This window comes from Mercenaria mercenaria, unplaced genomic scaffold (genome assembly GCF_021730395.1).
Source record: "Mercenaria mercenaria strain notata unplaced genomic scaffold, MADL_Memer_1 contig_3719, whole genome shotgun sequence".
NCBI classification, from domain to species: Eukaryota; Metazoa; Mollusca; class Bivalvia; order Venerida; family Veneridae; genus Mercenaria; species Mercenaria mercenaria.
In genome coordinates this window covers 42942-68824 of record NW_026461885.1, presented here as the reverse complement: position 1 = coordinate 68824, position 25883 = coordinate 42942, and the positions used below count along the sequence as shown (strand labels likewise).

The 25883-nt window shown below is 36.1% G+C and overlaps 1 protein-coding gene across 1 annotated transcript; it reads left to right on the top strand.

Moving 5' to 3' along the window:
* Positions 1-1648: 1648 nt before the first annotated feature.
* LOC128553338 (uncharacterized) lies at positions 1649-20404 on the top strand. Its single transcript, XM_053534475.1, has 6 exons — positions 1649-1655; positions 3985-4083; positions 5502-5546; positions 9119-9175; positions 19120-19211; positions 20225-20404. Exons 1-6 carry the CDS (start codon positions 1649-1651, stop codon positions 20354-20356), a joined length of 432 nt encoding a protein of 143 aa, XP_053390450.1. The 3' UTR covers positions 20357-20404.
* The last annotated feature ends 5479 nt before the right edge of the window (positions 20405-25883 follow it).

Sequence of the window (25883 nt, the reverse complement as noted above, 5' to 3'; positions counted from 1 at the left end):
ATTAACCATTAAATGAAAAACCGAGGAGGTCAAAGTCAGCTGGATGAATTGGTACAATCTTATAGGCGTTTTCTATATCGACCTTCGTCATGAAGCACGAGTGGCCACACTGTTGAACAAGTGCTATAGCATTATCTATAGTTTGGTAACTCACTGAGCAAAGGTCTGGGGAAATCCCATCATTAATGGAAGCATCTTTCGGGTGTGAAAGATGGTGTATAACCCTAGACTTCCCTGGATCTTTTTTGAGGACAAGACCGAGTGGTGAAACTTGTAAGGTGGGTAGATTTGGAGAGGAAAAGGGGCCAGCAACCTGGCCCTATTTTACAGAATCATCAATTTTTTCTTGGAGAATTTTTGGGTTGTCGTTGACAGACTTAAGGTTTTTAGACATTCGAAAACATCGGGGGCCCTCATATGGGATGGAAAAACCCTTTGTAAACCCGTTGAGTAGAAATGTTTTTTCTGCGAAGTCATAACCTCTTAGCCAATATGCGAGTTTATCAACTTTTATGGGAGTACAGATAGTGAAAACGGAGCCATGTTTCTCTGAGTGGTCATTAATGTTAGGTTTTTGCAGGGGCTGTCCGAATCTGGTTTGAGGCCCCAGGTCTTTTGATAAATGGGCAGGCCTTTTTGTGGTGCTGACCAGAGCATCGCTGGCAGACATGCCTGTAGCTGCAGTTCTTTCGGGTGCAGTTTCCGTTGTTGTTGTTGAAAGTGAAACAGGGGCCCCCATTTCTATTATTTGATCGGTTGGGACGAAAGGGATGGGAGGAGATCCTGCCACTCAACTCCATACAAATGGCTTCTGTGTATGTGCTAACATGTAATTCTGTAAAACTGAGGGATGGGTCATTCTGCCGCAGTCTTCTGAAGGTCTTGTCATAGAACAGAGCCGCACGTTCTCCTGCTCGCTGTCCGAGACAGCGGATATGTTAAATGTATTGCATAAGATTTGCCATTAAATGTGGCTGACTGGTGGTTAATATTGATATGTATTTGTGAAACGCTGTGTACCATTGAGACAAGGTGTTAATGTCCTTGTGTCTTTGCACTTTCTGCACAGCCACTGTTTCCGCTGTGCTCTCCACCAGACGAAAAGAATATGGGCCATCCGTTTCATCGGACAATAATACGGCTAGATCAATATACTCATTTGCCCAAATTTTTCCTTTGACCTTGGGATCAATTCCTAGAAGAAATGATGGAACTGAAGTACCTGAACTATTTCCTGGTGAAACAAGTGACTGTTCCTGTGTCGGTGTCATATTCTCTACAAGGGGTGGCCCTGTCACCTGGGATGAGACATGTACTGGCTCTTCATCTATTATCGCATCATTGGAGGTTGAGGGTGGAAGGTCGACAACTTTCATAGCCACTAAACTATCAACCACTGCTTTTGTGATTGTTGGAATACATTCTGTAACGACATCATGAATCATTTGACGATTGATATCTGAGGGTGCTGGTCCATTTACATTATCTTCAATTCTGAGCGCATTTGAACTGGTGCTGTCTGATGATTTTTCTTCTTGTTAGCAGGTTCCTTAACAGAGGTTGTGGCCGTTTCATTTTGAAATCTAATCGGTGTCTTTCTTTTTCTAGGTGGCATACTGGCAGCTGAAATAAATACAGTTTAAAAACTATGTCGGGTAGGAAATTTAGTACAGAATAAAAGAAACAAATGACCATATTTTAAAGTAGGAAAACATTTGTCTATGGTTTCCTATTCATAATTATGTGACTACGTAATCTGTCTGAAAAGTAATGACTTCCTGTATCCAGGATGAAATAAGCTAATAATATAATTCAAAATTAACAGGTGTTCGGGCAATAATACTAAGTATGCACAGAACATTACTTTAGAGGAGTAGAACCAGATAATAATATATCCTAAATTTTCATCGCAATACTAACATATTGCTTTCACTTCCCGATACTAACTGATACTACTGTATCACTTTCTGATACTAACGTATCGCCTCCAGATACTAACGTATCGCAGATAATGTATAGCATAATCAGATACTAATTTCTTGTTTTTTTTTTATACTAACATATCACTTCCAGATACTAACATATCCCTTCCGCATACAAATTTGTTACTTCAGGATATTAACATATCACAATTTAAGTACTGCATAAACAGATACTAACATGGCACAGTTAAATTTATGGCCCCCACAGTTAAATTATTAGTTGACCTGATATAATTTTATCTCAAATCATTCCTACAACAGTGTACAAGATACTAACATAACTATCCCCTTTCAGTTGAGTATAGCTAAATATTTAGTTATATTAACCTATCTCAGAGCACTGTCTAACCAGACAGACAACAAATATCTTTATAAATGATACTTAATTTCTTCAAATTATATGTATTGAAACATTTTTTGAACCAAATTACCAAGTCATAGTTCTTACTTCTTTTAAAAGGCAATGTCGCATTTAAACAGACATGTCAGAGTTGACTTTCCATATTAAATTGCCCAACAAAGTACAATAAAGTGACTGACATAAATAATTATTGCAGTCATGTATTTAAATTTTTGAATTGCATATGTAATTCAAAAACATCTATAATTAATAAGTTTAAATGAAAAACAAATATGTATTTTAAGCAACAATTCAAGTACATGGCCGAACAAATAGTACAAATTTAATTTAAAGAAACTAATGCCGACATAACTACCAAGTTCTTGTGAAAAACGCCATTACGCTAATATATAAACCAGATAATTAATGCCCTTATCCCTGAAAGTTAAAAACCATTGTCTAAGCTGAATTCAGGTTTGTCAGCCTCGTTTCATACAGCACATATATTAGTTTAAGTTTTGCTTATCACACTTCACAAGTTTATCTATTTGCCTGAATAATGGCACCGCGTAAACTTCTGTAATAACGAAGCATTCCGTCATCGTTGAAATGCACACCATCACAATATATAGGCTTGTTTGGGTTTTTTATACCCGAAATCTTCCAGTACTTCAAGTACATTTGCGAACATAGCTCTTTTAACATTTTGTTAACTTGCAGTATGCGATCAAAATATTCACTAAAATGGATGTAACGCGACCTGGGTCTGTCAATCAGTTGAACAACAAAGACACTTTCGATATTGTATCGGTTTTTCCACATTGACACAACACTAAGAATTCTATGAGCAAGAACATCACTCTGATTTGTATATGTATCGATATCATTTCCACCAACATGGAATATTAACTTTGGACGGAATCTTGCTATCTTCTGTTCCCATCGTGTAACGTGAGAGTCCCGAAACACTCTTCCTCCAGATATACCAAACATATAAACTGATCGGGAGTTCTACAAGGAGAACTCATTCGTTGTACCATTTATGCGAAATAAATAAGTTTGCAGGCGATTTATATGAGACGTCCCCATGATTAAGGTGCACATACTTATGGCACATGTAGATATAACTGTGTTATTGTTCGTTGTGGCACGAATGAAACGTACGCAGATGAGAAGATTTTTCACGAGCTGAAAATGTTGTATCTGGGCGAAAGTTCTAATCTCAGATTATTTTCTTTGCAAACCCACGGGAAAAATTGCAAAGTGCAAGAAATCCCAAGTGTTTTAACGTTAATAAGCCCAGAGATACATCTAGCAATACGTCCATATAAATTACGACGATAATGCCCGTAGTAAAAAGTTTATAAACAACACAAACCGTAGAAACAGCGATGTAATCGTCGAAAATCTTAATTTTTTAGCATTTTTGTTTCTAAACAATCAATATGGCGGCGAGTATAATTTATGCAGAACACTAACTCTCGATCCGAGTCGTGCACTACTGGACAGACACCAACGGGATCTGTAAGCCGTGTATAACAAACTGCATAGGTTGGTCACCGCCATAAACTTATCTATTTATCAATAAATGTGAATTTATTTCTACCAGAGAACATAAATGCATAAAGTGCAACATTACAAAATTTATAACTAATCTTCCAGACTTTATTCCGGAGCATTCCTGTAGCAATTCAAACTACAAGAATACAGATGTTGAGTGGCGTACAATATATGAAAGGGAACGCACTATAGAAGAAAAAGGTAGTATCAATAGATTATTAATTATAACTTAAAGCTGCATTTATTTACTAATATACCCCTGTAATATTTCGAAAAAAATACACACCACAGAAATTTTCTAGGAGTGATAACTTTACAACGTAAATAGTAAATGTTAGGAATTCAGAATAGTTACAAAAGTAATACAATATATTTGTGGTAATTTTCATAATTATATGAGCCAATTCGAAATTGTATGTCAGAAGATGTCTATGTCTACTTCTACACTGTCAAAAGTTTTGTAACACAAATGATCTTTGATTGTATTGATAACAATGTTTGATTTCAGAGTCTCTCTACCTCAATATATTTTTATATGAAAAATATATTTAATAATTTTTCATAAATTCTTAACAGTTTGGACTGATAAAAGGATCTCGTTTAGTGACTATTATTATTAGAACACAGTGCCTTATTTTGGGATGTCACAAACATTTAGACGACATAGCTTCCTTCCGGCTCATCGAAGCAAATTTCAAACGAAGTAGGACAATAGTTGACCTGTTTCATAGATTGTGTATAGAATACTTACGCTGCTGGTGCAAATCATAAGGACATCACATTATCCCATAACATGTCAAAATAGAATGATCAATCACTATTTACGGTGCAATAGTCTAGATAATGAAAACTATGGAAATGTTTTTTGTAAGATATTAACAGGTTGGTTTGCAATTCTAATGGGTTCCTGTTATTTAAAAAAATAGTTATCTATAAGAAACATTTTTACTAGCTTTAATTCCCTTTTAACATTCGGCTTTAATCTTTTTTTAAAGAAAAACGTGACATGTACCTTTGAATTGCGTCATTATTGCACTATTGTAGAAATATTTCGATTTCATCTTTTTTTGACGCTGTGATCCTGTCATAGCCAGAGTTTCGGAAAGCCTTTTGTATCACTCACAGGCAACGAACGAATAAAAAATTATCAATTATTTGCATAGTATGGCGCTCATCACTGTACGATAGACCTATGGTGTCCTCATGATTTTCACACTTCACAACCTAAAACATGAACTTGTGATGTACAAAACTATAACCTCACAATTTCGCAAAACACGATTTCCCGATTACCAACATTTCTCAGAGTGAAATTGCGAAGAATGAAATCATTAACTTCACAACTATGTATAGATTCTGAACGACCTCACATTTCTTTTTTTTGTGAATTTCATAACATTTCAAATTTTCATTTGATCGCCCATTTTTAAACACTTATTTACGGATACGCTGTGATTGAATGTTAAATCTATGCGTGAGTGGTTTCTTCTTTCCTCTTTTGAATCGATAAAAAAATCAGATAGAGCTTATCACATGACAAATATTATCCTGATTCATCACATAATCGTTGCAAACAGAAGCTGCCGTCCAATGAATACATACTGTTTTTTTTTATTCAGATGTAGATAACCCTGATGCAATCTCGACTTCAGGCTCGGACAGATGTAAGTAAAGAAAACTTTTATTTCAAAAAAGCCCTCTTTAACAGTCATATTTAATGTTGTGTACATTAGATAAAGAGAATATTTGTTTATTGACGTTCAGCTCGTATTATGCTTGTCTTTTTTCTATCTATCTATCTATCTATATATGCTTGTTTTCTGACCTTGTAATTTCATCTGAAGCGTATGCCCATAGGAAGAAGAAATTAAATATGACTTGAAAAGCTTTAATCTCTGTACAACAAACTGAAAAGCTAAAAATTCCTGTCGTGTCATATCAGAATAACCTCTTCAAAAATAAAAGAATTATACTTTTAGTGCAACTTGATCCTAGGTAAGATGGAGAACAGTGCGCGCTTAAAAGCAAATAAACAAAAAACAAAACAAACTTTGCTATAGAAACATAGAAACATTTAGCTGATTCTGAACTAAAATAAACTCTCTATTAAATATGATATCAATATTTTACAAAAGAACATAAGCTTTTAAGTAGCTTATTAATTTCACGAAATGTCAAGAAAAAAAATAATTTAAATATCAGATTGAAAAGGCGATTCCGAGTAATGAATGTACCACGATCAATTGACCCAGATGAACATTAATTTTTATGTTAAAGGTGGTCAGTCACATTTAAACAACATTTAATGACATTTTTTACTTTTTGTATATTCTGGTAGAGAATTATTTAAGGAACAAAAAGACCGATTACATAGAGTTAGATTCCTATTTGAAATGTATATTTTATTATTTTTATAAAATTTTGTAATTACTCCCCTTTAATATGAAAGTATATAAAAAGCTGGGTATTTCTTTTTATTTTGATACAATGTCTAGTTTTACATTTGCATTTGATAGACATATCAACTATTGAACAATCTGAACCAAAATGCAAGTTTAAAAGCTGTGTGTAGCTCCTGAATTCATTTATTTCCAATCTATCTTGGTTGCGCAACCAAGATAGGCAAAGGGAGGTAATAATAATTTTTCAAACTTGCGTTTCTAATGAATTCCATCTAAATACATAATTTTTAATGCAAATATTTTACAAATATATTATAATATGTCTAATATTTATACATTTCCTTAGGCAAAGTATGTTTATCAAATTTATACTTATGATAAAATAACTCTATCTTGGTTGGGCAACCAGGATAGGAAAATGAAATTTTAAAAATACCTCCAGTGAAAATCTAATTTGTATTAAGTGTTAAGTGAACATAAATGAGTGTAAATGATCAGATGCTAAAGTTTCGAACAAATCCGTTACATGGCCAAAATCTGATTATCCACCTTTAATGTCTTATTATTGCAAAAGTCTGCAGTAAAACTGTATTAAGTTAGGTGTACCTTAAGCTGTAAGCTTTAACACCCAATTATTGATTGGTTAACATTTTGTTCCTTTTCAGTTGTGTCTTCTATTCAAAATAATCTGATTTAAGATATTTTTTACAAACATACTTAGGTCAAAATTGTCCTTGAGTATGAGTTTTCAGTCCGAAAAAATGAACAAGAGAATCAACCGTTTCCCCAAGTTTGTAGTTTTGCCTTTGAGTTATTTGACCATTCAGTCAATAACTCGTAAGACTCTATAATGAATTCTCTAACAAATAGTTATAGTCACATGAAAAGTTTGACGTATGTTTGCTCACTGCAATAATTATTTTAAATGACGCCTAGAAATCTATAAGAAAATCCTTTTTGATCACAAAATGCTACAAATCAAAATTATTGCAGGCTCGGCTTTATTACGTCTGTTTATTAGAAGTAGTAGGAAGTGCAACATCTCTCACGCCCCTAGAACCGGCTTTTTTTACAAAGATATTGAATGGACTCCATGATTCCGAAGGACAGGACAATAAACCAGACAGAATCTAAGTATTGGGAGACTTTGTTCGGCCGCCACACGGCAGTTACAGACTACCGTCGTGATAGTTAATAAAATCTATAAAAAATTCTTTGAAAGCATACGAGGGATGTTCGAAATGAATTGCTTATTTCTATCTGGAGACTTCAAATTTCAAGTTAGCCAAAAAGGGCTCATTTCGTGCCCTCGAAGTACTCCCCGTGGCTAGAAATGCAAAGTTTCAGCCGATGTATCCACTTCTTGAAGGCGTCACGGTACGCTGATTTGGGCACAATAAAAAGGTACTGATGAATGGCAGATCCAAGTGCTTGTCGGGACTGGTATTTCCGCCCAGCAAGGAATGATTTCAATTTCGGAAACAAAAAGAAATCACATGGGGCAAGGTCTGGGGAATACGGGGGGGGGGGGGGTGAGGCAAAACACTTTTTCTTTCTTCAAAAACGCCATAACTATTGCGGAGGTATGAGCGGGGGCATTGTCATGTAGAAGACGGACATGTTTAAAACCAGTCGCAGGGCGTCGTTTCTGATAATACTTTTTCAGTTTCTTCAGTACTACGTCTTTGTAGTACTTTCCGGTGATGCTTTTGCCCTTTTTCACCGGCACTTTTATTGCGACTCCTTCACCAGAGAAGAAGATTGCATACAAAACCTTCTTTGCACTCAAAGAACGTTTGGCAATTATTGGGCGTTTGCTGTGTTTAGTGGCCCAGATCTTATTGCTAACCTTTCTGACGGGCTCAAAATAATGGACCCAGGTTTCATCACCTGTGACGACATTGGCAAACTGCTTTTTGTCATATTCTGGAAACATTTGAAGCAGCTTTTTGGCCACTTTAACCCGTTGCCTCTTTTGCTCATCAGTCAACAGATGTGGCACCCATCTAGCAGAAATCTTTCTGACTTTCAAATGCTTCTTCAAAATAAGGTGAACCGTTGATAGTGATATGCCTACCTTTCGTGCAATATCACGAACTGTAAATCTGGCATCTCCTTCAATGATTTCCTTTATTTTGGAAACGATTTCTTTACGAGATGCAGATTTTGGCCTACCTGATTTCGGTGCATTTTTGATGGACTCTACACCAGACTCAAATTTCTTTTTCCACCGCCGAACTGTGTCATAAGACACACAAGAAGGTCCATAAGCAGTAGAAAGTTCAGTCATCAGCTGCTTCAAAGAACAACCAAGTTTTGAGCGAGCTTTGATGTAAGCCCGTATTTCATCTTTCTTGTCGACGCTTCTACCAACCATTTTTACTACAGTGGTCAATGATTGCGTGTATTCAAATGGCAAATTTTATGTCTTACACTTAGTCTAACATGTACATTTATGCACCGTTGTGTAGGTATTGAATAACCCTATACAGGTAGGTATTGGTTTTTATCGTGCCCCACGTGGATATCGAGCTAGAGGACAATAAGCAATTCATATCGAACACTCCTCGTAGAGCGCAATCAAACAATTTGTTGCATTCTGCGTTCATAACTGATTTTTGTACACATTTTACTTTCATTTGACTATTACTAATAGTAAGAGTACTGTTTACATACAACTATACACTTATGGCAAGATATGTAATCGGTCACAAAAAGTACAAAGTTTTAGATATTACTTGATTTTCTGTCATTCTTGCAAACAGGACGCCAGGCGTTCGTCTCAGGAAATGTCGAACTCCTGTTGGATGCTTATTGTTTGCTTTTCGTTTCAGTTCTGATGCCAAGAAAACATAACATATCAACTAGATTGACTAATTGCAGTTGTTACGGTAAATATAAAGGTCATAATATACCAACAGCTTGAAATATATCAAGGGCGGTGTTATATTAATTTCTTATAGAAGTAATTAAATTGAAAGAGTTAACTCCTCATTATTTGCTATTGTATCCTTTTTGCTTTACACTAAAATAATAAGTGCCAGAAATCTTAAAGAAAAACAAGAGCATCGCTATGCGGAGCAATATACGCCCGATGGTATGAACATTGACCCAAAAGTATAACTTTGACCTTGTACCTAACTACCAGAACATGCGCTCTGCACATTGACTTGATATGAGGAACATTTGTGTCAAGTTTCTTCGAAATTCTTAAAGGAATTTAAGAGTTACAGATTGATAGCATTTGACCTCTAAATGTGACCTTGTCCTTGAAGCGAGACATCCCGAACATGCACTTTGCACGTTGTCTCGATGCGTTGAAGTTTCTTTGAAAACCTTTAAGGGGTCAAGAGTTACATAGAGGACACAAAACACACTCATATGACCTTAGACCCCTAAGTGTGACATTGACCTTGAAGCAATTTGCGCTCAGCACATCGTCTCGATGTGGTGAACATTTGTGTCAAGATTCTTTGAAATCCCTCAAGGGGTTCAAAAGTTACATTGCGGATACCAAATTACTAGCGGACAGAAGGACAGTCAGACGGAAATCCGGGTGCCTTCGGGCGTATTAAAACAAATTTGTCTATTTTTCTTCAGAATGTAAACATGCTTGCAGTATTACCCCGGTTCTCAGAATTCATTAAATTATCCTAATATGTGATTTTAATGTCTATTTAAATATCAGGTCTAATTAAATCATCTATGTGTTTGAAGTTTTATTAAAGTTGTAACATGTGTTTTCATAACGACCCAGTTAAAATGATCAATTTCACTCTGTGGTCTGAGGCTACGTCATGAACTGCCTCGGATCAATTACAGACCATTATGTAATTATTTCAGATAAAGAATCATCGCAGAATTCAACAGAATCTTCATATGTGATAAACCATGTATTTGTAGTTCTTATCTGTTTCTAATAGATACTAAATCTTCATATCATATGAACAGTCGATTGTCTATTGACTATAAAATCATTGTAATTCTACGGTAACTCATCCAAAAATAATTGTTCACTGGCTTTAGGGATGGTATATGTTGACCCGACAGACGTTTTGCGCCAACACAAATTAGAAGTCACAAATGAAGACTTCAACAAACTGATATTATACCTAAGCACATTGAACACCTTAAGTCCATAACATTTATGAATAATAACAGTGAGTAAGATATGGAACAAAAAATGGCAAAGATGTTCCAGTTTGTGAAGAAAGCACCAAATTTTGCATGAAATTACTTTAAGGTATTCGAAATCCTACAAGAGGAGGAGACAGCTATATCTGCCCTGGAACCTCCTTTTAAATCAATTTGAAAAGGGGAGGTAAAAATGTCTTGGAAAAAATATTTTTTCCTTTAAATTGAAATTTATCTATAAAGTAATGTTTCATATGATCTAAACATGGATAACATATCACTAGCATAGACAAACAAACATTTGGTATTGACAGATATACAAAGTTTACTGCAAACTACTCTTATTTCTCAAGATACGTACTAAAAAGGGAGGTAATCTTATTTTAGTGTATGTTTGATTTCACAACTGCGTGTAAAAAGATGTTTCTTATGAAGAAAGCATGAAAGTTTGAATTTAAGTATTATAAAGTATACTGGATCGGAAATGGACTACATATACGATTTGAAGGCTTAGATAGACCAAAACATGAGGCCCCAAAGGGGAACTACCTTTTATTTATTTCAACTAAATATATCTAGAACAGTTTTAAAAACGTTAATTCATTACCTTTACCAATTATAACCCTAGACACAAAATTTATTCAATTACATTTTATACACATTCAATATACAAGAATCAGGGAAAAATAATATGAGGTCCTTAAAGGGGAAATTGTTAAAAATCACATTTTAAGGGTATGTTCATTTATTTCAATCGTTAAATTTTAAAAAATATCTTATTACTGAACTTAACATAAGTAAAGAAACAGAATTCATGGATCTTATGTATAACATATCAAAAAAGTGAAACATATTCACATGTTTAGGTCCACGAGGTTACCTTTATATCTGTAATTATTCGGGCAATAGATTTATATCAAAAAAGAGAGACCCTTCAATAGATCATTTTTGTATGTTTTTGTATATGACGTGATCATGTTTTCAAACAAATGACTCATCCAAATACCCATAAAATAAACGAAACTGATATTTACACCCTTTTAATATATATCCAGGAATTGTAATTGGTTTCCCAGCACTTCTGTTATACATTTGTTTGTCAAATTTATATTTCTTATACATGAATGTGTTATTGCACTGGCATTTAATTGGTTCTATGAAGTGTACATGTTAATGAAAGTCAAGTATCATTATAGTCAATCCAGATTTAACAGAATTAAGCAATGCAAGGATCACAAGTAAGGTATACAGACACTAAATAGAAACCTGGCGCGGAAAAAAATCATGGTAGTCGCAAAATGGCGCATTCAAAGAGTCCTCCTTCTTTGCTCTGTAAAGTTTTTTTCCTTCCTTTTTTTACATTTGTTTTGGCTGAAATTACATAACAGATCTATCCTTGGCATAAAGGAAACATTTTCGCAATAATATGATAGCATGACAGATGTATTAATTGAAATGTAGGTCATAGAATTTGGGGTATCATTTTTACTTGATATTGTAGTTGGTTTGTTTGACTGAAGTACATTACCCGCAATTCTCTTTTGATGTTTTTATTCAGCACTGACAATATTCTTTAAGAAGATGTGAAAATGTAAGCTACAGACATTTAAAACGGGTCCTACTCTGTGCTGTAGCCATTTGAAATTTGTCAATTTTATCTAGAATAAAGAAGGCCAGCTATTTAGTATGTTTATACCTTAATGTCTCTCCCCAAACATGGCTTCATATATAAATATTAGAAATGTCAACATGAGGTAACTTAGATGTTTTCATGCTGTCTATTTCCTTTAGAAATTAGAATTTTATCTGGCACAATTTACTGACTTACAGCTTGATACCTTTGTTTAAACATGACAATGCTGTATTGTTCCAGAAGTTTGAAATTACAACATGTGGCGCACTAACTTGTATGCGACATGGTATACATTTGTTTGCTGCAGATGCATAAAACAAAACCACAAAGGGATAATGTTACGAGGAACCAACACTTGTACACACTGTTATTTTCTATAGTAAATCAGTTTGCTAGTGGTTAGCTGTAGCTTAATTTGGCCGTTCAAAACAGTTCTGGTACATGCTGACTAATTCCGTAGTAAGCCGTCTTTTTGGCATAAAAACAAGGACAAAAATCCAACAGGAAAAGACCGATCAAAGAACGTAGACTTAAAGGTAACATTCTTTATAATGCATTATCTGGTTGTGCTACTCTTCTTCTTCTTGTCGTTCGCATCTGCACTGTCAGACCAGTAGCCTCGATGAAACTTGTGGTTTTCCGAAGATCCTCAATGCCTCCATACAGTTTCTGGTGGATTGAGGTATCTATCGGCCAAGTCGCAACTCGCTCCTGGTCATGCATTTTACATCTCTGAAGTATATGCTCCGCAGTCTGATCTTCTTCCCCACATGGACAAGATGGCGATGATGTCAGTCTGTATTTCTTGTACATGTAAGCATTGAGCTTGTTGTGCCCTGAGCGGAGCCTGACCATCATCACTTGTTCAGACCGATCAAGGAGATGAAAAGCATCTTCCTCCATCCTTGGTCTCGTTAGTGCCTTGATGATGGTAACTTTCTCCTTGTAACTCACAGGTTCTGTTGGTTGTTCTGTCTGAGCTCCTAGCTTAGCCAGTTTGTCTGCCTCTTCATTGCCTGCAAGTCCACAATGGGATGGAATCCACTGAAATGCTACTTTGCAGGTTATACTCAGGCTCTGCATTCTCCTGGCTAGCTGCGGAGCTTTATTGTTGATCAGAGCTTCCATGACAGACAGTGCATCTGTGAGAAAGACGACTGAGGACCTTTCTTCTGCCGAGTATTCAACCATTGAGACGGCCTTCATGAGTGCTTCAGTCTCTGCCTTGTAATTGCTGCAGTGTTTTCCTGTGGCTGCATGTAGTGTTTCTCTCTTGCCAGATGAGAATTGAATGAAAACTCCTGCTCCTCCATCTTTGACGGCGCATATGGCTGATCCGTCTGTATAGACATGAGTCCATAATTTCGGAGGATAGTCTTCATTGATCATAGCAAGTGTGAGGCTCTTCCGAATGCCTTCATCCTCTTGCTTCCCGCGGTCAAGACGAGGAACAGCAAGTCTCACAGTCACTGAGGACAGATCATTCGCTAGTGGGTTTATGATGTCTTCACTACCTAGGGGAGTCGTTGGTATGCTCAGCTCAGTTTTGAACTCTCGGTTGAGTTTCTTTGCCTCATGTACGAAGCTGCTACGTTTGAGCCGATTCTTTGTGTAGCCATCTAGCTTGGCTTTCATGGGATGGTCTTGAAAAGACCTGAACTTCTCTGCTTGAAGCAGAACCTTTGCATGTCTTCTGTCTTGTAACGGCTGTGTGCCTGTTAGCTTCTCCATGAAGGAGATTGGTGTAGACTTTGTAGCACCTGTCAAACCTCATCAACAAGCCAGATGATCCCCCAACTTTGTACTCCAAAAGCTGGCGAGCAACACCAACCCCTGATCTTGCTTTATGTACTGATGACATACATGGACATGTCAAGCGGGAAGTCAATGAACAACTAGGAGGTAGCGACCATCGCCCAGTCCAACTTACTATGGACCATATAGCCTCTACTTCACCTAACATCCCCAGATGGAACTACAAGAAGGCCAGGTGGACCTTTTACCAAAGTCTGAGTGATGCGCTCTGTAAAGACATCAGAGTGGAAGGTAGAGACATCAACCGGGTTGTCAAGGACTTCAACGCCAGTATACTTAAGGCTGCTTACAGCGCCATTCCAAGGGGAGCAAGAAAGGACTATAAGCCATACTGGGGTGATGAGTTGGAGAATCTACAGGCAAAGTTATTAGAAGCCAGGGAGGAAGCAGAAAACAATCCCTCACAAGAAAATAACCTCTCTCTACAGGAAGCCAAGGCCAAATTCCGCAGGCACAAACGGGAAGCACAGAGGAAGAGCTGGAGAAACAAAACAGCCTCGCTCAACCTAGAGCGAGATGGCCAAACGCTGTGGAGATTGACGAGACAGCTGAACGATGAAGAAACAGGAAGAGGCTCAGTAACTTTGGAAGAGAATGGTGAACTGTTGACTGGTAAACAAGCGGCAAACACTTTTGCCTCTATCTACAAAGATGTTTCCAACATCCCCATCAACAGGGAACGGCAAAGGGAAGCCCGAAGAGAAAAAAGGGAAAGGCAGACAAGCCAAGTGACACCAGAATGCATGAAGCAGGGTCTTAAACTGCATGAGCTACAGACAGCTCTTAGGCAGTTGAAGATAAAGATGTCTCCTGGAACAGTTGGAGTCACAAATGAAATGCTGACCCATCTAGGCACTGGAGCAATTTGCAAACTCCTGGAAATTTACAACTACAGCTGGACACAAGGACTGCTTCCACAGATATGGAAAGAGGCAGTCATGATCCCCATCCACAAGAAAGGGAAGAATCCAAAGAAGGCTGCAAGCTACCGCCCAATCGGCCTAACCAGCTGTGTTGGAAAGACCATGGAGAGGATTGTGAATGCACGCTTGAAGTGGTACATGGAGACTAACAACCTATTTGCAACGCAACAAGCTGGCTTCAGACAATTCCGCTCCACTGAGGACCAGACCACTTATCTATCGCAAGAGATAGAGGACGCCTTCCAAGAGCAGAAAGTCATGCTTACAGCATGGATTGATCTGCAGAGGCCGTTTGACAAAGTCTGGACTGATGGACTCCTCGTCAAGCTGATGAAGACTGGAGTAGGAGGTCACATGCTGAGGCGGATTAAGTCATACCTCCACAACAGGAGAGCAAGAGTCAGTTTAGAACATGCCAGCAGTAGGAAGTTTTTGTTGCGTCATGGTGTCCCACAAGGCGGAGTCTTATCCCCTACACTCTTCTTGCTTTTCATCAATGATCTGGTGTCTGAACTACCGAAAGGAGTTAAGGCTGCTCTCTACGCTGACGATCTGGTGTTATGGTGTAAGGAAGAACATGCCACTACAGCCACATACAGGATGCAAGAAGCCATCAACAAGCTTTCAGCTTGGGCTGAAGATTGGTGTGTATCGATCGATACAGAGAAATCGTCCACCACACTACTCTCCCTGTCGTCAAAGCAGAGGGCGGGTAAAATCAAGATGGGAAATACTTCGCTGATTGAAGCAGACGAGGCAAAATACCTTGGAGTGACCTTTGACAAACGGCTAACCTGGAAGCCCCACATTAGTCAAGCAGAAGGGAAGGCCCGTAGGAAGCTTGCCATGATGCGCAAACTTGCTGGAACAACGTGGGGAGCAAATGAGCAAATACTCAAGACAGTATATCAGGGAACAGTGAGACCCCATTTAGAGTATAGCTCAACTGCCTGGTCTAGTACTGCCAAAACTAACCAACAGGCTTTAGACAAGGTCAGAACCAAGCATTGCGGATCATGACAGGTTGTGATACTGTCTCAATACGTTTGCAAGACATGACAACTGGAAGGATAGGTTGTTCTATCATGCAAAGAAATATCAAAATGAGGCCAGAACATATATTTTCTTAAGCAATTAGACGTATTAAAAGCAACCCCGTAAGAGATGTTCACGTATGTTGCAAATAACATTGTATCAAGCAGGTTATAAACAGCATTTATAGCATACATTGACATCCTGTCAACTGAAAATGGTCAAGAGAACTGGTACTTGGCTTTAATTATGTAATATGCTTCATAATTAGCTGCTATAAAATGGAGGAAACTCATCAATGTAACTACAAGAATACAAACAAAGTCAGATATAAACGTATCAAGCCAATCCTGTGTACTTAGACATTTTGAAAACATGTGTGCTAGAGAGTGAAATAGACAAACCTACTACAGTTTTAGTTAAATATTGAAATGGTTGTAACAATTACGCCTAAAATTAAAAGTTGTTTGTTTAGGGTAACCTGATCGTAACTTTTCTTTCAACTTCTGTAAGTTCATGAAAAATGCTTGGGACATTACCCTAAACAAGCAATTATTCTAGGACCTACAATTGCGCTACTGAGAGGTATTCCTAACACTGTATTGGAAAAGAGCACATATCAGCTATGGTTATAACTCGGACGGCCTGCAATAGTCATTTTACCCATGCTGAATTAACTCCATTGGCTATACCATGATGCAGAGTATACTCAATAAAATCTGGAAAGTAGATCCCTCGGAAGCACCGAGAACAAGGCAAACAGTGAAAATTGCAGACTCGGTTTGATTGAGTCTGTTCATGAGCAGTAATGGAAAATGCAACACTGCCCACGCCCCCTAGCACCGGCTTAAGCAGTATTCAATCTTCTAATCTAAATGAGTTGAAATCAATGATCCCGAAGGACCAACTCTGACCCACATGTATAATGTTCTGAATGATCATTTCTTTATCAGATACATGATATCATTATTTAGGCCGATTTGAAACCCAAGACAGAAAATACACTATTTCATTATTTGTCAAAAGGCTTAACATGCAAGATAACTGTAGCTCAGTATATCTTAAGGAGACATTGTTTTTATAAACTAATCGATAAATCTTTACCTTAAAAAAATTATAAATTTAAAATCAACTCTATTTGGCATGACTTTCTTTATTTCTGTATAATAATTTCATCTTAAACAAGTTTTTATACATAACTATTTGCGTTCTTGGGGCATCTGCAGTGAATTACTGCAAATGTTTATAGTTATAACTTATAAGCTATGTGGAGGGGTTCAGTAAGAGAGACCGTCTAGTTGTAAAGGTGTTGTCTGATCAATAGGAATGTTGTTGGTTCAAACCGTACAAAGGTTAATCTATCATACAGTACAAGTGCTCTTTTCAAGAAAGCGGAATTTAGATTGATTCTAAAACTTGAAATCTTAATCAAATTCAACTAAATTAGTATCATTGAATATAGTATAAATTAGCAATATAAATATAACAATGTATTTAGTTCACATTCCATTTTCTTTTGCTGTAAAGAAAGCATTAGGATGATCGTATGCATTGGTTTGAAGTCATTAATTGTTGAAAAAAACATATAAATTATGTTTTGTATAATACGTTATACATGACTGCATTTAAATAAGGTATTGAAATACAAGAAAAACACAAAATAACCCCTTCTTTAGCTGCTCTTTTGAATGCTTAATTAATAATAATATTCATAGGGAAATCGAACTATCGGTACCCCATGTACAGTATAAGTACTGTCAAATCGATTATATGAATTACTGAGTATGTACGTACAAATGTATATGTCAACTTGTTTTTATAAAGTACCCTTAATGAACCTCAAAATGTAAAGAATGTTAAATAATATTTTGATATAATTAAATACTAAAATTAGTTTTATGAAACTTTACCTGAGTGATATAATATTCACACTTAAAAATAAAGTCATCCTGTAAATGAAATTTTTAAACAATTTCTCCCCTTTTAGGGCCTCATCTATGTCATTTTTCAGTGCCCTATATATCAAATGTGTGTAAAATGTAACTAAATAAACACTATGTCAATAATAGTTACTTATTTAGGTTATTAATTAACCTTTTGGACATTGCTTTCAAAAATATATGATTAAAATAAATAAAATATAGGTCCCTTTTTGGGGCCTCATTTTAAGCTAATTGGGATTAGCGAACTGCGTGTCTCCTCCTTTTTTTTGGATTCAGCATACTTCAAAATAGTTGCATACAAAGTTTGGTGCTTTCTTCACAAAAGGAAACATCTTTTTCCTATAACCTACTCACTATAATAGTAATATCTAATTTGACAGAAGAACATTTATACAGTATCATAATAGTTTTAGCCAATGACCTCTATTACTCTGTAAATGAAGTGGTCTGGGAGAGCTGTCTTAAAGCCCACGACTGTAAATGTGCATGCATCATTATCTTCAAGGTGCGCCAGTGTTTCCACTACAAAAATTGCTTTCCTTTTCAGAGATTTTTAAATTTTGCTTTACAACCATAGTAGGTTCCTTTTGTATGTATGGACGTTTGATGGAACGTGTTTATTGACATTATTTTTTAAATATCGTTTTTAAAAATCAACTAGTGCTCTTTAATATTTGTGTAACTATTCATTTTTTTCAATCACATCATATGAGAAACGAAACACTGACACTCTCCTCTAAAAAGGTTCCAATCTGCCAATACTTTATTTGAGTCGCACCATGAGAAAACCAATATAGTGCATTTTTGACCAGCATGGATTCAGAACATGCTGTTCGCTTTCAAAGCCTGTTGCAATTAGAGATACCGTTATCGAGAAGCATGGATCCTGACCAGACTGCGCGGTTACATGGGCTGGTCTGGATCCATGCTGGTCGCAAATTCATTATGTTGGTTTTCTCATGGTGTGGCTCATTTAAAGAATTTCCTGGGTTTAGTGCTAGTAATATGTGGTTCTTATTTTAAAATCATATGACATCTATTTACTCTTCATTTCCGTTAACCTGCTTTTTGATTATGCAAACGAAAGTTTTTTATGCTAAAGGCGATGTAGTATTGCTTATTGCTGAATACGTATTCTTGATCTTCAAAGCCCTATTGTAAGGTACGTTGTATATGTTCGACCGTGAACTGTCGTCTGTGATACACGACCTGCTACTAATTCAAAGTTTTACGAAGTATAATAATTCTTATGGGCAGTTGTAATTCAACATATGTTTCTCACCAACAAATGTAAAAAACGTTTACATGCAAACTGAATCATTTTACATCTGCTTGCCACTATACTTTATAAACAGGCATGGAAAGTAACTGTGCTGATAACATTGACAGACCGGCCCTTCCTCCAAGTTATGCACACAGTACGGAAATCACAGTACCTAGAATTGTGGTAAGTTTTGAATAAGAAATGTGTTTCAACACTAGAAATAATTGATAATTTATTGCCAAATGTAATGATAAGCATCTACAAAATTTGAGAACAACATCTATTATCGCAATTTGTGCCAAGTCACAATAACTATTTGAAATGAAAGTTAAATATTTCCAAAAGTATGCCATTATAAATGTATGTACAGCCTTTAACAGATGATTTCTTTACGTAGGGAAAATTGTAAATAATGTAAACAGTCGTCTTGAAAGTGGAACAGTGTTTTCTCAGTAAAAATATTCTAATTCTAGGGGTGTTAACACAAGACTTTAACAAAGTGCTATTTATCGAAATTATGAGTTTTTAAGAATAAGACATTGACACTGAGTGGTTTGCCAGGTAAGAACATAAAAAAGACGAAATTCTGGATTGCATAGAAATACAATATCATTAAACGGTATATTTATTTTTCGCATTTGGTTAATATCATGAGACTTCAGAAAATAATAAAAACAAAATCAGAAAGTATGACAAACGACCCTTTATCAAAATACAGAATGATTTCATGGCGCCAAATGGCACTTAAAGACTGATGTTGTGATTGTTAGTGAATTCTATAAACTTGCAAAGCAACGCAAATAATACAATACTAGATTAAATTGTGTCCTTTCTTGAGAGGCAATTCAAAACCTTCCAAGCTTCACCACAACATGTGCCTTGTGGCGGCTTTAAAAAGTTGCCCCAACTTCATCTGTTGTTATATTTTCTGATCCTTTGAAATCATTGATTTCAATTCATTTAAATTTGAAGATTGAAGACTGCTTAAGCTTGTGCTAGAGGGCGCGGGCAATGTTGCATTTTCCATTACTACTCCTGAACAGACTCAAACAAACCGAGTCTGCAATTTCCACTATTTACATTGGTCTTGGTGCTTTCGAGAGATCTACCCTTCCGTATTTTATTAAATGGCAATCCAGAAATTTTGAAGGACGATAAAATGTTTGTTTTATGTTTAAAATGTTTACATATTGTAGATAACTGAGGATGTTGATGTCCGAAAAGGTAAGCCCGTGGGGTTCGTATGTATTTGTGTTGTAAACTTTTACTTTTACGAGACTAAGATCTTTTACTTGTGTGCTGTTAATAAGAATTCATTGTATATTTAATTATCAATAAATTAATCTTTTTAATCGTTTTAATTTCTATCCAGGGACGTATTAATGATAGACGAGTCCATGTACAGTTTAAGGAAAAGGCTTGTTTCATTTCATTTTAGGTATTATTTTCATTTTCATTTGACTGTGGATTCTCTGAAAACTGATGTATCTACGTATCTTCGATTCATTGTAACAGAATAATCTTGAATAATATAATATTCTTAAATAAGGATAGTTCGTTGTTAATAAAGCAACATTATTCTTTCTCAACTGCTTATTATATAACGAGCAATTACCACATCTCTCCAGTTTCAGATCAAAAGAAGGGGACGAATGAATCAACTCGATTTCCAATAGGCGGATGTAATGGTATTTTTTCTAAAAGTTAAAATTCAATTATATAAGGCAAGATATGCAATCGAGCACAAAAAGCACCACTTTGTTCTCAATTCTGTTTGATTTTTTTGTAATCTACAACCAAACGCCAGTCATTTGTCTTTTAAAGTCCTCAACCTCTTATGAACGATATAATTGCTTTCCTTTTGTTTCAGTTCTGATGCTAGAAGGACTTAATTCATCCACCAGATCGGATCGCGGCTTTTACGGTAACTCTAAACGAACTAATACACTTTTTCTATTGGATTTTGATAAGAATATATCATTGCAGTATCTTTCTTTATTTCGCAGATAATTCTTTCTAAAAGAAATAATTGTTCTGCAAGAGTAAACTGAATTGATATTTTGGTTTAAAGTTAAGTATTTTTAGCCAGTAATTCAGAAGATAAATTTTCTCCAAAATGTAAACTTGCCATCAGCATTGCCGGGGGTCGTTGAAACAATCTCATTTTCCTGATATATGATTTTACAGCGCTTCAAACTGTCGATATAAAAAAAACAACTTTAAGTAAATTACTTATATGTGAGGTAGAACTATCCTAAACGTTTGATATTTTATGAAATCTGCAACATATGTTTTCATAAAGATACAATAAATGATTGTGGTCCGAGCCTACAGTACAAACTTCGTCGCATCTATTACAGGGCCAGTATGGAATTAAACTAAATTCATTGTTTCAGATTCAGAATCATCACCGAGTGTAAACACAGTATCAAATTTGAACGAACAAGGTATTTACTCTTTGTTGTTTGTACTTGATATTCTGTTTGTTTGCATGTCTTTGTCGGTCAAATGTAGTGGGCGTGTGCGCGCTGCAGTGATTCATGGTTTTAGAAGAATGATTTTTTGGAACTTATCTTTCCCTGTTGAATAGTATTTTGTGTACTTGTGGATGGAGTTGAAGAGCAACCCGTCCGCTATATTCGACCGTTACAGTTTCTTTTTTGATGCGGGCCTACTGAACGATGCATGGCTCTATAGTTGTTTTTTGGGTGACCTGAGGTTCCTGCAAATCTACTCTTACCTTTTGTCTTTTCAGTACTACCAATTAGAAAATATTTTATTTGATATATGTATACACACTGAAATACGAGAATGGATGACTCATACTATCCTGAAGCAGTAGTCAGGGAAAAGTCGTTACGGTTTAGCGTCCTCCTTCCAACATTATTTTCAGTCGTATAAACGTCTACTTGCTACAGTTAACGCAATGCCTAACTTTATAGTGTAGCCTAACTGGAATATCTTACTATAGACACATGACATGATACTCAACTAGGTCACTTTATTATGGCACTAGGCTTCTCAGTCCTAGTGATATCCATTTAATGCTTAGCGCAAAACGAAGAAGTTACTAATACTATTTTTCACGTTTTTGGCATGGCACAGCCAGCGATACAATCACCCTTTACTCTAAGGGGACGAGGAACAGCCTGACAAGTGTAACAAATGCATTTACCACCAATTTTTAAACAAAAATACTGAAACTTTACGGCACACATTTGGAAAAGGACTTGTGTTCAGGTATTCCCGAGAAAATGAATTGCATTTAACCATACATCGATAAAGAAAGTTCATCTGTGCTCTAAAAACTGATCTAAAATTATTTATGCAAGTAAAACATATATAAACCATTAAAATATCAGCTGTAAACGTAATAATTTCACAACAGATTTGAATAATAAAGTTGATGTTCAGATTTGACAATATATGTCTGTCTATTTCAAAAAGGACCTGAACTGTTTCAGTGGGTAGGACGTGTAAAGTATCCATCGGTGGTTTAAGCGAGAAAAATATGTTTTTCGCTGAAAATGGCGGAAAAGCGTTTACATGTGTCACGCAAATTTTAAATTTCTTCAGAGTAAGTGTGTTTTTCTTGCTTTATATCCATAACGAGTACGTCCATGTAGTGGCAAGATTACTAATCTAACGTCGACTATCAACCCGGGGTCAAAGATTTTCGATGTAAAAAGTTATTGAAGGGACAGTGGTGAGACACGGTCATCGAAACCTTTCCAAATTCATTTTATGATTGCTTTCTTTACACAAATCTTGTAGTTTTCGCCTCAGTTACGTTGTTGATCGTTGCATTATTATTTGTGCTCCATTTGTTACACCAAAAGCGGGTGCCCGATTGTTTTACATGTAAGCCAGTTTGGTATCTTTCGGGTTGGTTTAAGACAATTTTGTTTCTACTCGGGAACGTCCTTACAATCCTAATGAAGGTAATTAAGATTTTTCGTAATGTTATGAGAATGTAAAGACCATAATCATGGTAATAACTATGAAGGTCAAACTAAATAAGCACGTGCCAAATTGTAACTTTCTCAAATTCTAACCATACTATGTTGAATAACAACATAAAGTTATAAGTCGCACATAATTCTGGTCCTACTAAACTGATTTAGCTCTTGCATTGTGTCCAGAATCTTTTAATCATTCAAATTCAATGTAAATATCATTTGGATTTGTGGAGTTGCTTGAGTGTAAACAAGGTGAAAAGTAGCAAACTTTGTCAATCAAGGGTTCATAAATCTGCTCCCTCTAGCTCAATTTTGCTCATAATCAAAGTCATACAAATTCTGTATAAATACGATTAGGACTGATGGAGAAATGAAGATGCTAGAGTGTAAACAAAGTGAAATATAGCAAATTTTGTCAGTCAAGGGCACATGGCTATGGACATACTGATCCGATCTTGCCCATAATGAAACAAATAAAAGGTATTGTTCAAACAAGAGGGCCATGATGGCCCTATATCGCTCACCTGTTATCATTGCACTTGAGGACAAGAAGGTCCTCAGTAAAATATCAAAGTCCAAAGGACAGGAACAACAAAGGGAAGAAATTTAACCAAAAAGAAAAAAAATTCTTACAAGGTATAGATACGTCAAAATACACCTAGAAATTGGAGGTACCATCCATGTTGTACCACAGAAAAGTGGTCTCGGTTTTTCCCTACGGCCAATAATAAAAAAGTTACTAAAAAAAGCTATTTATAGTAACGTAAAAGGGAAGTAATTAAAAAAATAAATATTGTAAGTGAACAAAAGAAGGATCTGCCAAATAAATCTGTTGACATAAATGAAATTTCAGATCAGTATCTTCATTAGTTATGGAGATATACCCATTTTAATTTGAAATAAAGGGAGGTAATTTGACATAAAACCAGTCCATAGTTATCTACCCTGATTGTCTCTGTCCAACTTATAACAATAATGAAATTTCAAATAAGTCCTATAAGTACTTACTGATATAAATCCATTTTGATTACAATCAGGGGAGGTAATCAGATATAAAATAACTCTGGAACCTACGACTGGATCTGATTTGTCATGGAATCCAAGATTTATTGTTGTTGAAGATATTTTGGAAGTTTGTATCAAATAAAACCATAAATGAAGTCTCTATATGGCTGCAAAAGCCAAAATAGCCAATTTTGGACCTTTAAGGGGCCATAACTCTGGAACCCATGATGGAATCTGGCCAGTTGAAGAAAAGAAGCAAGATCTCGTGGTGATACAAGTTGTGTGCAAGTTTGGTTAAAATCAAATCATAAATGAAGCTGCTATTGTGCAGACAAGGTCAAAATAGCTAATTTTGGCCCTTTCAGGGGCCATAACTCTGGAACCCATTGTGGGATCTGGCCGGATCAAGAAAGGAACCGAGATCTTATGGTGACACAAGTTTTGTGCAAGTTTTATTAAATTCAAATCATAAATGAAGCTGCTATTGTGCAGACAAGGTCAAAATAGCTAATTTTGGCCCTTTCAGGGGCCATAACTCTGGAACCCATTGTGGGATCTGGCCAGTTCAAGAAAGGAACCAAGATTTTATGGTGATACAAGTTGTGTGCAAGTTTGGTTAAATTCAAATTATAAATGAAGCTGCTATTGTGCAGACAAGGTCAAAATAGCTAATTCTGGCCCTTTAAGGGGCCATAACTCTGGAACCCATAAGGAATCTGGCCAGTTCAAGAAAGGAATCAAGATCTCATGGTGATACAAGTTGTGTGCCGGTTTGGTAAAAATCAAATCATAAATAAAGCTGCTATTGTGCAGACAAGGTCAAAATAGCTAATTTTGGCCCTTTCAGGGGCCATAACTCTGGAACCCATAATGGGATCTGGCCAGTTCAAGAAAGGAACCGTGACATTATGGTGATACAAGTTGTGTGCAAGTTTGGTTAAAATAAAATCATAAATGAAACCACTATCGTGCAGACAAGGAATTGTTGATGCACGGACGCACGCATGGACGACGGACGACGGACGACGGACGAAGGGTGATCACAAAAGCTCACCTTGTCACTATGTGACAGGTTAGCTAAAAAACATTGTAACCATATTGATTTGAACATTTCTTCAAAATTATGGATGCTAGCGTGTTAACAAACTTAATGTGAACTAACGGACGACGGGTGGACGGGCGGACGGACGGACATTCATCGATTCTAATAGCTCACCATGAGCCTTTGGCTCAGGTCAGTTAAAAAGACTAACCTGCTTAAAAGAGTCCAAAAAGAGTACAACCAACTCGCATTTTAGATTGGCAATTAGATAACAGTTGAGATATAAAGATTGCAAGACGACCTTTTAAGCCTAAATCATCAAGGTCATTCATAATAACATTCTTCTATTTTGTATCATAAGCTTTTTTAAATCGAAAAAGGTAGACACAAGACGATCTATTTTGACAAATACATCACGTATCAAGCCAAGCAAGATTATCGAAAACCGCTTAATCTATAATTAATCATACATTTTAGTCTTTTACAAAAGAACTAGTAAGGACAATCTGTCTATTATTATTTGGATTAATGTTATTTTTTCCGGGTTTTGGTACAGGAATAATTATAGCTTCTTTCGAAGAATCTGGAAACTTTCCAGTTTTCATGGTAATGTTTTAATGTTTAAGGAGGATTGTTGTGTTAAGCTGGTCTGGACCAGTGGCGGTATCGTGACATTTCTAATACCATGTTTACATTAGCAGATCGGTTTTAATTTTATCAGGCACTAATTGGCAATAATTGGTATTTAACATTTAAAATCCATCGAAATATAATCTAGTTTGCGTTCCCACTAGGCAAAGAAATGCGGTTTAAATACATACATGCAATATTGGAAGTTAACAAATATTT